Source organism: Prosopis cineraria, unplaced genomic scaffold (assembly GCF_029017545.1).
Source record: "Prosopis cineraria cultivar Desert tree isolate PC_DT_omini unplaced genomic scaffold, ASM2901754v1 PC4, whole genome shotgun sequence".
NCBI lineage: Eukaryota > Viridiplantae > Streptophyta > Magnoliopsida > Fabales > Fabaceae > Prosopis > Prosopis cineraria.
In genome coordinates, this window is record NW_026555335.1 from 5,490,094 (window position 1) to 5,503,705 (window position 13,612).

At 33.8% G+C, this 13,612-nt stretch overlaps 1 protein-coding gene across 1 annotated transcript; it reads right to left on the reverse strand.

The window, feature by feature from the left end:
* Positions 1 to 1,830: 1,830 nt before the first annotated feature.
* Positions 1,831 to 3,066, reverse strand: LOC129308401 (AT-hook motif nuclear-localized protein 20-like; the record flags this gene model as incomplete). The annotated part of the gene is made up of 1 exon (XM_054949512.1): positions 1,831 to 3,066. A coding segment is annotated over one exon (984 nt), but the record flags the coding sequence as incomplete, so codon positions are not given.
* Between the last annotated feature and the right edge of the window lie 10,546 nt (positions 3,067 to 13,612).

A 13,612-nucleotide genomic window follows, 5' to 3' on the forward strand; every position in this document is an offset into this window, starting at 1 on the left:
TTTCATCTGTGAATAAATTTTAAGTAATTTTTTTTAGAAGAATTAAAATGTATGAACAAGGCTAAGAGTAAAATAACATTTATCTAGGCAATGTGAAAATTAATAAAATAATAAGCCTATCATAGGAAATAAAAAAGATAGCTATAGTTAATAACTACTCCTCTTCATGTCATTATTGGTTTAAGTAAATGTAACAATTAATTGGATTAAAAAAAATACTTAACCTCCCATATCTAACTTTAAAGTAGAATAACCACATATATTAAGATTTGTCGTTAGATCACAGAACCCAATATGGGTCACAAATCAAGGGTCAATATATATTAATAATGTTTCTCTATAGCCCCAAAGTATCAATCATCGATCCCATGTTTCCACTTGATCTTCTAATAAAGTGACGGCCCTTAATGGAGTCAGAGAGATAAGGAGGGGAGGGCAACATCGACCAAAATCGATATTAATATTAAAAGGGGCGCTGCTAAAATAATTGGAACCATAATTTAATCGAAAATGCTGGACTTTGCACGAGGGACATACAGCCAAGGGCTTATCACTGAGTGTCTCTCGCCAGCACTGCCTGTGGAAGCACCCAATGCTTTCAATTGAATCAGACATAGAAAACTAAAAATAATGTTTGGGAGGAAGAGAGAGTCAGTCCAGCTAGCAGTGCTGTGCAGAAACCTTAAGTGCACACATGTAGGCATGGACAGAGAAATCCACCATTCTGCCAAAGTAAGCTTTTTAGGATCATGTCTTCCTGTGAGACTCATTTTGAGCCCTACAACACGTGGGTGGGGGGTGTCAAAGTGTCTGCAATTTTATCTCATCGAAATACAGAAGAGAGAGAGGAACTGCTCCTTCAAACGCGTCAGACAGCTTCGACTACAACAAACAAGAAAGTATGTAAAATGCCCTCATCAGCAGAGTCACACACACACACGCACATATGTATATTTTACTTCAATTTGTGCTGTGCTCATGAGGTGATCGGCATCTATGAGACAAAGCGAATGTCTCAAAAATTCAAAAAAGAAAAGTAGTGATCGCCTTTTTTTCTGATCGGATTCATCACAAATGCATACATTCATGAACCCCATGATCGCAATTCCTATTTCCTTATGTGCTGAGTGTTGTCTGCACGAGTTCATATATCATAATGTCTTGATTTATTGGTTCGTCCAAAACATATAGGGCAAAAGCATTAATATGGATCACCATTTTCTTGCTTTATTTTGAACTCACAGCCTGTAAATGACGCTGAAAAATCATAGCCATGGATTTTGAATAGCAGTGATGTGATCTAAAATTCTAAATGCAGGTGCATGAATCCTATCTGGTACATTTAAGGAGGTGGCCTGGAGCGGATAAAAATGTTTCTTTATTGAATATAATAAATTTCTCATTTCTAATACTGGGAAATGTCGGCCCTATATCACGTACAAACCCTAGCAATGCTGATGATGCCTCTGGTTTCTGGCAGAACAAGGTCATTGAAGCAATATATATGCAGGCAAAATAGCTCTGAGAGTTTACAATGAGCTGCAAGACCCAGAATTTCTGTGCCACAAGATGCTTCCTTCATCAGCTTCAACTTCATCACATATTCTAAGTCTAATCAATGATCCCGTTGATCATTTCAAGAAATAAACTAAAGTCATCACCGTCAAGTGCATCTATAGAAAATAAAACAACAAAAATCATAATAAAATAATTGGAAGTGAAAATAAAGATGCATGCAACCATGAGAATCCTAAAGGACGAAAAAAAAAATGGCAGATGATATGAAGAAGCTAGGATTGTAAATGATTAGTATTAAATAATTCAGAAACCTATCAAAAGATGCCGATGATCATCTTTTTTTATTTTATTCCGATCCAAACGCAGAGTAACAAAAGAGAAAAGGAAGCCAAGTTCATAGCAATAGCCATCATATCATATACATTCATAAGCAAGCATTCTACCTCATCCATCTTCACAGTTCACACCTATTTCAGTACTCTAAACACTGTAAATTTCTTTCCCACTTTTCTCTATCTTCCAAAACACCAGCAACTTCTGGCCTAAACACCAAGCCCTTTTCTATCAGTAAGGTGGCCTTCCGTGAGCCCAAGCAAAAGCTTCGTGCCCCACCTGTCCTCCGCCGTTGGGCATCAGATTCGGCGGCAGATTGTACAGAGGCAGAGACGACGGATCCGGGAGTCCGGCCGGCAGTGACTGGCCTCCGCTGCTACCAATTCCCCGTGGTGATCCTCCTCCTCCTCCTCCTTGTGCAGCGGCACTGGCTCCCTCATCTTCATCATCAAGTGGTAGTCTTTCGTAAGTGGCATTAGCAAACGTTGCAGCAATGACCATCACTGGTCCAGCCGCTACTAGAGACCCGACGACACTTCCTCCGACAACCTGTCCTTGTCCTCCTGCGAGATACACTGTGAGCCCCGTCGCGCCGGGAGGGGCAGGTCCAGGCAAGAACGCACCTGTTAGGGATAGAATTTCAAACCTGCCATGGAGGGCCACAACAGCTCCAGGGGCAGCGGGTTGTCGGAGAGTGACGTTGGCGACGGAGCCGCTTCCACTGAGCACGCAAACACCACGCTGACGCCTCCGTGCGAATTGGGCCACACTCTCCGCCACGTCGGCTCCTCCTGCAACCTCCATCACGTGGCTTCTTAGGGCGTTGGGGCTATCTCGGGTGACGAAGATGGGTGGCTTGGGTTTGTTTTTTGATCCGGGAGGTCGGCCCCTGGGCCTGCGGGTTCCGACGTCGACTGCACCTTCCTTGGGCTCGTCTCCGTTGTCTCTTTCTTCGTCTTCTTCTCGGTTGCCGCTCCTGCCGCTGCTATCGTTAATGGAAAGATCGGTGTGGCGCTTGTTGAGGGTGGGCGAGTTGGTTGCCGGTTCTACTCCCGGCAACCCCACCTGACCGGTCCACCAAGGATTAGCCAGACTTGCTTCTCTAGAAGCTCCCAAGTTCAGAAAACGAGATATGACTCTCGTGAGATAAAAGAAGGCAAAATTAGTGCTTGAGCTCTGTAGCCAGGTGGTTTTCTGTCTCACTTGTTTCAGAATTTAGGTGAGGGAAAGAGATTGTGAAACCCAGAGTTGATGTTTGACTCAATAGGGCTTGCTCTTCTGTGACTTTCTGACCTAATTCTGAAGTTCTGGGTGTCTCTCTGAGGGAAGACGGGAAGAGATAGAGATACGGAATTGTAGGAAGAAGAGAATCAGATTCATCAACTGATAAGCTTGTATGACCAAATTAAAGAGCTTGCTGTTTCATCAAACAGAAAAGAGAAGATTAAGATCATCGGACGATCAGCAAGTGATATCTCGTCCTTCTTTAGTTGTGAATTCTCTCTTTTGGACTGCTCAGCAACAGGTGATCTCACGAACATGGAACAGATGCGAAACCCTTCAAAGAATCAAGCACAAAGAGAAATAAGAAAGCAGAAAGAGGAAGAGTGTAAAGAGGGAGGGTGGGAGAGGGAGAGGGAGAGGAGAGAAGTTAAAGCATATGATAATGGATCAAAGTTGGTAGCAATTAGCGAATAGAATAGAGAAATAGAAGAAAAAAGGGAAACTATTTGGACAAAAACTGCGGAGAAATGCTTCACTTGATTTCTGGGGAAACCTCTGTTGTGATACGGGAAGCTAACAATTACATATTGTTATGTCATACTTTTTTTTTTTTTTTTTTTGAGCGTTTGGTCGCAGGATTATAATAGGAACAAGAAGCTCTGCTTTTAGGGAAGGCCTTGACATTAGGGTTTGGGATGTGGGGTCGCGTGCGCGTGGCCAGGTGGGGAGCACGTCGTTTTTGGTAGTGGGGCCCATTTATCAACGTACGCATACCATTTTGTAGAGTGAGACGCAGCTTCAATCACCTACAGGCTCCAGCTGCAAGTCTGCAACCTTATGTCCTTGTCGGACCATCTAATACAGAGCCTATCACCGTATTCTCTTTCTCTCTCTCTGTTTTTTTTTCTTTTACCAGAACCTATCACCATATTCACTCTGCTATATATTAACCTTGTTTTTTAAATGACACTCGGGATCTCTCGATTAAACTAATATCTTCGCAAATCATCATGTCTTTTACCCGATAAAATATTATCATTACTTCTTGCAAAATTGTAAATAGTATAAAAAAATTCTCTTCCCCCTCCCTCTCTCCCACGCTCTCTGATTTTGTGAGAAAATATGTAAGTGTCCTTGTATCATATTCCCTTCAACCCCATATATAAGTCACTCAATAAGAAATTCATGTTTCTTTTTTAAGTATTCACTACTAAAAAAATTGATTTAACAAGGGATGAATTCATTATTAAATGAATATATCATTTGCTAAATGAAATTTGGTGAGGGATTCGTCCCCTACTAATTTCATTACAAAAAACAACATTATTAAATATAACAACGAATACATTTTTTCACTAAATTAGCAAAGGATTATATCTCTTGCTAAATAATTTTTCATTAAATATATCTTAAAATGATCACCCAATGCCGCATAACCGGTGCCTTGTCACTCGTCACATGAGGTCAACTCATGACATGTCACCTGTACAACAACTCATATTATGTTTGAACCTTGACTCATAATTTATCCAAGTCTCATATTATCCTTTATTTGCTAGTTGAACTAGAATACATTTGTAGTTATTATATAATAGATTAAATATATATTATTTAACTACATAGAGATATCAAATAATATATTATAAAAAATATATATATGTATATTTTATTTTATTTTTAATTAATAATATGTTAAAAATACTTATATTTGTAATGAAAATGAACTTAAAATAAAGAAAATCTAAATATTAAATAATTTTATTTTGAATATTTTAGTAAATTTTTAAATTTGATTTTTATTTTTAAATAAAAAATAATTAAATATATAATTAATTAAAAGTTATTCCCAAAAGTTAATTTTTTTTGTAATAATTAGCAAGGGACAAAATCTCTCACCAATTATCTAATTTTAGAGAGGGATGTCAATCTCTCACTATTTTTTTACTAATTATCTTATTTTAGAGAGGGATTGATAGTTTCTCACTATTTTTCTCGCTAATTTTGAGTTTAGCTTTGAAATTAATATCTCTAACTAATTTGATATTTTAAAGAGGAATAGACAATTTCTCACTAAATTTTCTCTCCAATTCACATTGTTCTAGTAGTGATTTTGCATAAAAATGATGCATTTAATAATGTAAATTTGGACACTTTTTCTTTCTTCAAATAAAATTAATAATTTAACTACCTCTCCTAATTAATTTTGATAAAATAGTTAGAAATAATTTATAAATAATTTATATTTTATAAATTATTTTCAACATGTTTAAAAATTCAATAAATTTTTAGCTTTAAGTATACTTTATATTTATATTTAGTGAGGGTAAAAGGAAAAACTTATAATAAAAAATTAATGATATTATAGATAGGATGAAGAGTAGTAGTTCAAAATTTCTTTTTTACTTATATTATATTATATATATATATATATATATATCTTTAGTAATTTAAATTTATTCAATGTAAGACTTGCTACGCACTCTTAATTCAGACTTAAGCTCAACATTTGAAGATTAAAATGTAATAGTATCTTCCAACCACTCGTCATGCTCGGTTAATTAGAAACAAATTATGTTCGTAATTTTTTTTTTTTGGGGAACAACTAGGATGATTTCAATCCACTTGAAGTCGCGTGTAAAAAGTGATTAAAATGGGGATATAAACCTAAGCTTATTCGAGAATTCCCAGACGAGCGCGCAACATATGGCTTTAGTTAGCTAATGCCGTTATCATTCAACGATATATATATATATATATATATATATTGTAAGACAGGGTATGGAAAGTTTGATCCATTATACAAGTGTAACATACATAGAATTGTTTGAGATTAATGCTGAATTTATCCTTTTGTGTATCGTGATTGCTTGACTATATATATATTTTTTCACAATAAAAATAACTTTTGGATCAATTATTATAAGGTTATAAGATAAATTGGCTCACTGGCCAAAATAAATACTGTAACCAGGAAATATGGACCAGATTTTTTGAAAAATTTAGTGAAGCCGGTTCATATTAATATACAATGAGTTTATCATTGATATATAATAGTATATCATGAAAAATATAATAAATCAGCCTATAATATAAAATATAATAAATATTATGCTATTTGCTTGGTTTGACTTTATAACATGGGTTATATTTGCAAAAATCTCTAAGTTATACATGCGTTAATGGTGATTAATTGCTCTTTAAAATATTTTGGGTACAAATCCCTTCCATCAACCTAAAGCATTATTTAAAATAATTTAGGCATCTCAAAGTATGAAGCACACTAATTTATGATTGTTTAGTATTTTCCAGGTTGTCCATAAATTATAAGCATTAAATCTGCTTCGTTTGTTCAGTATTATAAATTACTTTTAATCAAATTACACTTTTAATAAGTTAACTAATTATATTTAATTGAAATTACGCGCTTTGTATATTTATTTCATTTAATAAAGTGTCTCAATTAAAAAAATTATTAGTTATGCTGTTAATAACAAGTATTTAAAAAAATATTAATAATTGTATTTTGAAAGACTCAAAATAATTATTATTTTCTAAGATGATACTTTAAGAAAATGTCTTATAATATTGAATGAGGTGAGAATGTGTATAACTGCCCACCCAACCATTATTTTTGTCAATGCTTATGCTGACCTATACATCTAGTTAAGAGTGAATGATTTTGCTGATTATATAGCATATTGGTATTATATTGTTTACAGGGGGTTGTTTTCTAAAATTTTTGTTTGAGAAACCGATTAATTGAGGCATATCTATTTCAATCAAAACAAATTATAAGACTCGTCAGCACAACAGCTTATGTTAATGGTCTTTTTTTTTATTTGACTGGACAAGAATCCCAGACTTGTCGTCACCTTCAAGCTGACCGACAAGCTATGCTCCTCAAATAAAAATTTACCAATCGTACAAATTATACAAGATGCCTGTAACTCACTTGTTCTTGCTGTTTGTTGCATACATAATATATACACCCCCAACTAGTGATTTCTTTTTTCTTTTTTCAATAATTTATTCATACATATAACCTCCTTGAAATTTTATATCTTGTACGGTACACGGCATGCTGTTGTTAATTGGCGTCCGACATGTACATGACCATTTCCGCTGTTTATTTTATGTAAATATTGATGGAATGTTATTCGGGCATAATCAATGACCATCGATCTGAATAAACAGGAATCAAAATATCACAACGTAATGACGCAAGGTTGGAATCTGTACTATGTCCAATCGAAATAGATATAATTCATGTCATCATATGATAATAAAGTAACAAATTAAATTGATTTAGACATCAATGAAAAAAAGGGGGGGCATATTATCCAATTTAATAGGGCGAATAATACATATTCCTACCGGCTACCGCATATAATTGAGGAAAGCGCTCTTGCAACTTTTTCCTTTGACGAGCATCGTGATATATATGATACTACACATACGAAAAGACCTAAAACGCCCTTCAGGGGAACATAAATTAATAAGATTTTAATTTAATATTGTATATGAAATAAAGTAGTGTGTGACACAGGGAGGGATCGGAGCGAGTCCAAGGTTGAGGCATTAGGAAGTTCAGTGTGTTTGTCATCAACTTGGATGACAACTAAATTAAATAAAAGTGTCGCTTTGATGATTGTCGTGCTCCGTTGAACATGCTCGCATGATGAACTTCTTGATTTTCCCAGATCCATAATTGACAGAGACCTCTAGCTTCATAAGCGATGCATGCAAGTCGACAGTTTTTGGTTCACGGTGGGCTTCAAAGCCCAACACAGTCAAACACTTCGGGGGATAATAACACTTTAAAACCCCCCAATTTTAAGATTAAAGAATGAATACGCACGCTCGATTGAAATGATTCACATTAAGCCTTTAAATTCTTCAACTTAAGAATACTTGTTTTAATGACGTTGAATAATAGACCTGGAGTAATTTTAGACCAATTTATGTTACAGGATTTTTTATCCTCATTTCTAATTTTTAAATCTTTTAGTTTTTATTTAAGTTTAATTCAACTTTTCGGTCTTTTAATATCATTTTAAAATGTCGGTGAAAAAATATATCATCCTAAATTAAGAGATTGGAAATGTATGCTATGCCGTCTTGTCTTCAATATTCAAGTCTAAACTTTGAATCATTTTGGATCAATTCTGCTCTTTTAAATACATTAGTCAAAATGATGCATGTACCCTCACAATTATTTAATCTCTGTTGAGCTACAAGTAACTTTTTCTATGCCAGCTATGCATGCTAAGTAACTTTAAAATATTACTCATATTTATGCTCCATAGGTATTTCTATTTTTTATTGCTTAGAGATATTTTCCTATTGAAAGCAATCTTGTTCAATATAACCTCCTAAATTTTTGAATAATTAATTAATTGTGAAATTGAGGTTTATTGAAGAATTTAATTGAGGTTTGATATTATTTTGAGTGTACCTTTGGAGGTAAATTTGTAATTGAAGTTATTTGAGGTTAATCATATGTTTAGGTGTGTAAATTGGGCCTAGGATAATATATAGAGGTTGAATAGGGTCCAAACCAAACCGGGGCCAAATGATTTAGCTTAATTAAGTGTATCTTTTTTGTGTACGCACCGTGGCACATGATGCACATGCCACAATGCATGGTATAGAATCTATACTTAATGACTGTTCAAAAAATTAGGAAGAGGAGGAGAGAAAATATAACGTCCCGAAAAAATTAAGAATTAGATTAAGTAAAAGAGGATAATAAAGTAAATTAATATGGTGTGTAGCCAAAAAGATCTAATGAGTGCATTTGTTTGTAATTTTAGCTTTAAATTTAGGCTTGAAGCGAAGTTGAGTCACATAGGTATTAAAAGTAGGGAAAATCTAAAGAAAGAGGCTTTTATGCCACATGTTGCAGTATGCAACACATCCACCATGGCACACATGTGACAATCTGTGAAGAAAGGCCTTCTCTATACCATATATTGCGGCACGTGGTGCATGCACCGTGATGCATGGTCAAAAATTTACAAAATTAATTGTGTATTAAAATTCAAAATGGGAGGAAGAAACGAAGAGAATGAAGAATATGTGAGTTTCTCTGCTAGGGCTTGCTACCTTAGAGTTTTGTGAGCATTTCTAAACCATTAAACACTTAAGATAAGATTTTTAAACTCCTTTCCTCCCTTTCTCTTCCATTTTCTAAAAGGTTTGAATTCAGGTTTAAGTTAAATTGATGATTTTTTGTCTGTGTGAGTTATAAGTCCAAAGCCACTAACTTAGATAGAGTTAATGTGAGTTTTTTAAATTATGTAAACCTAGTATTGATGATTTTATAAGCAATTAGTTGGTGAGTGTCATAAATGGCCAAAAATTGCATTAATGGAACTGGTTGGAGGCGTTTTGAAGCCATTAATAATAGTTTAAAGATTCATTAATGATAATGTGAGTTAGAAGAATGCAGCAAACTAAGCAGATATGTTTGAAAGTGAGTTTGGGATTCTTGGTATGTTGGGAATGTTGAGTTAAAGCATTAGAATTTATTCAAAGAAGGATATTAATAATTATCCTTGAGGTTAAATTATAGATTAGCTAAATTTGGCACCATTTAAGCTATTAGAGCTTTGAAAGTTGTGTTTTAAGTGATAAATCTTTGACCCCTCAAAGGCTTAAGATAATTGGGGAAGAATTTTATTTGTATAATTACTTGTTGAAATCATGTTGAAAACTTATTGGATCTTGTAAATTCACCTAATGCAAATTATGGCAAGTTATGTATTGGATGAAAAATGTGCTTGAGTTAAGAAAAATGATATATATGTTATGCATGTGTTATTGATGCTATTAATTAAGAACATGCATATATAAATATATATATATATATATATATATGAATATAAACTATATGAGATACTGTGTATGATGAGGTAAGTGGAGTGTGATGGAGATGGTTTGTGATGAGATGACAAGATGTAATGAATGACAATAAATGTGCATACTATGTGTTGATGTGCATGACATGATTATTTATGATAGGAGTTTGCCCACAGGTAAAGGAGTAAATGTGATAAACTCATGTGGTAATGGCGGCTTGCCGTTATAATCGAAAGCTAGCTTGGGTATTGAATGTTGGAATCGAGAGGCAACCGTTATCCTATGATTTATTAGGAATTGTCTTACTTATTTTTCAAGGAACTTGAATCTAACTAACCTCCACCGATTTATGAGGAGGATAGATTAGGAATACCACACTCTATGGTTATTAGTATTAGGAAAAACCACAAATTACAAGTAAGTGAGATAGCTTTAACTAGACAACTCCTTACAAGTGAAAGGCTTGGTTAATCCAACTTTTGAACCTAGCCACTAGTTTCATGTTGAAGGTATCAGGAGAGTATAAGGTTGGTATCAATAATGCATTTCATGTTTTTGACCATTTGGTTTTTATTATTATGGTCTAACATGACTTGATAAGGGCACATGATTATTATTATTGTGTCCCCAAATGTACATTAGTGATTGCATGTGTTATGAGATGATATGTATTTATGTCTAGCCACATAGTTGTTAGTATTGTGGTTGTGACAACCTTTTGAAAATCTCACAAAATTTGTGAAAAGATGATTATTGCCATTTGCATTTATAATTAATTGATATATAATTGTAAAAGTTAGATTGATCTTGATTATTGAGTAGTTATAGTCACTCATTTTTTAATATTCTAGGGATTAACTCATCAAAACAAGACAAGGAAAAATGAATAGAGGCATAAGATCTTGTATAAATCCTAATAGTAGGCCTCATAGTAGGTTGACTTTGTGTATTTTTTTATGATAATTTTCCAACTAGGGATTCATATGATTTTTGACTACTTCCATTATTTGTTAAATTGATTGAAATGTATATTTTATACCTTAGGTTGTATTATGTGATTATAAAATTTTATATAGGGCCAACATACTAGTGCAAAATATAAAGCTGCACGTGCGCATGCGCATTTTTTTTTGGACACTTGTATTACAAAATGGACACCCTAGTTGTGTATTATTGTTAAAAAAAGGAATTGAAAAATCAGTGTCATTAGCTAGAGTTAAGTATTAAGTCTTGATCATCTTCAAGGGTCGACCCTTCCTCATTAATGGCGACAGAATGTGAGGAAGAGTGAGGGAGAATATTTGGACACTGCAATATATTTGGTGAGATTGACCTAAAAATCCACAAGAGATAGAAAGAGAATGAGATTGAAAAGAAAGAAGCATAGAGAGAATGTGAGAGTGTTAAATAAAAGTAGGGCCCATGTTTAAATAAACAGATGTTACCATGAAATTGATGGGAGGTGTTAGGTGCTTTATTTTTAATAGTTGATAATTTATTTTGCATCACTCTATAGTATAAGATATTTGATGCTTTTTGAAAAATAATTTATGATTAAATTTGTACATTTACTCTTAATAAAAACATGTAAACAGATCAAAGTATGCTGATTTCATTTTCGAAATTCAATTCACATTCGGTGTTCACATCATGAAACTTTTACAATAAATATTTCTATGGAAATTTTGAAGACGATGCAAGACTTCAAAGGACGCATGGTAGAAAAACATAAGGGAAATGCTTCATGCAATACATAGGCATAACATTATATTGCCTACCAAGTATTAGTGAGTTTGGATCTAGTAGGAGGTTAGTTCTTTACAATATTAAAAATTAATGTTTGAATCTCTACGGACCTGGGAATAGGGCTCACAATTGGTATTTAACCATATCTCGAATAAGATTGCCTTAAATAAGAGAATATTTGTAAGCAATAAAAAATAATATCATACTCCTTCAATCTTATTTATAGGAAAAAGAGAGTATATGTTTTGGTTCTACTTATAGGTTACTTAAGGCCTCGTTTGGTATGATGGAAAAGATTTTGATAGAATTAGAATTAGAATCGGAATAGGAATTAGAATTGAAATTGGAATAGAATTGGGTTTTAAAAGAGTGTTTGGTACGAAAATGAAATCTTAATATAATTTTAATAAGTATGTATATTTAAAATACAAAAAGACTAAAATGCCCTTATAAAATAAAAAACTAAAATAAAGCACAGATAAAAAATGCCATCGTCTGCAACCAAAACACCATTGACATCGACACTCCATTAATGGCAGCCACCGACCACTGCACAGATCAGAAACAAAACATCCAAAAGCCATGCAAATGCAAAACCCCATGCATGGATCAAGCCACAAATTTGAAGAACTACAAGTCCATGCCTTCAATTTCATCTTCCTTCTTGGGTCTGACTTATACTGCTCGTTTCACTCATCGCCACAACTTTCGATGCAAGTAATCACACTGACAATAATGACGCCAATTTCACCCTTTACTCCAACAAACAATGTGCAAGCTACAGACCATCTCAAATCATTGGCGAGCTGTGTCCATTAGCTTGGAGGTGTGATGAAGGGAGGAAGTTGGAAAAGATGACGAGAGGGGGAGGTGAAGCATGGATTTGTCATCAGAGATTGAGGAAGCAAAAGGGATGACCGGAGGGGGAGGGGGAGGAGTCGATCAGCTTAAAGATGTGAGGGAGAGGGTAAAATGGAACAAAAATGCAATTCTATGGAATTGAATGGATTCCATGGTTCACAATAAAGAATCCAATTCTGGGTTTTTTTGATGGAATCTGATTTTATGAGAATCATAATTAAGACATACCAAACATTCTTGAAGGAGGATTCCATATCAGATTCCGTTTCTCTCTTCTTGATTCTAGCATACCAAACATAGCCTAAATGATTATTATATCCATATTTATTCTTTTACCTCTATTTAATGTTGGAAAGGTTAATAAATGTTAAAGTATTTTATTTTTAAAGTAGGTATATTTGATATAAGTAATGTCTAAATTTGTTGAATTTTAAAACAAGATTAATGAGATTTAAAGTTTTTTATAGTGCAATGCACTTTACAAAATTAATAGTATATTCAACATCTTAAATCATGCTGGCAGACTTGGGAAATTTTTAATTCTTTTATTTAAAAAGACAAGATCTAGCTAGCCAAGTAATTAAAATTAGGCTAAAATATAAATAACCCTCCAAAACTTTATATCATTGGCATATAACCCCTCAACCTTAAAAATGTAAAAATGACACCATAAACAGCTCAAACATTGTTTATTAACCCTTTATTGTTAAAATTACCGTTAAATCTAACGAAAAGTACGACCTCTGATGGCATGAAAACACCTAGACAAATGACATGGAATTTTAATTTCAATATTCTTTATCCCTTCATAAAACGCATAGATCCATTTTAAGGTCACTTTTGTCAAGCCATGACAATTTGTAGTTGATCTTTTTCATTCCTCCTCGTCAACGCGCTTACGGAAATTTCGCACAAGAACATAGTATCTGCAACAATCTTGAAAACTTTTGAATTCTTTTCATATCAGTTTTTTTTTTTCTTGACAAGGGTAGTATCACATATTTCAAGATAGTTTCACGATGAATCAGCTTTCCTCTCTACACTTCACCTCTAAGATCTGCTTGGCACA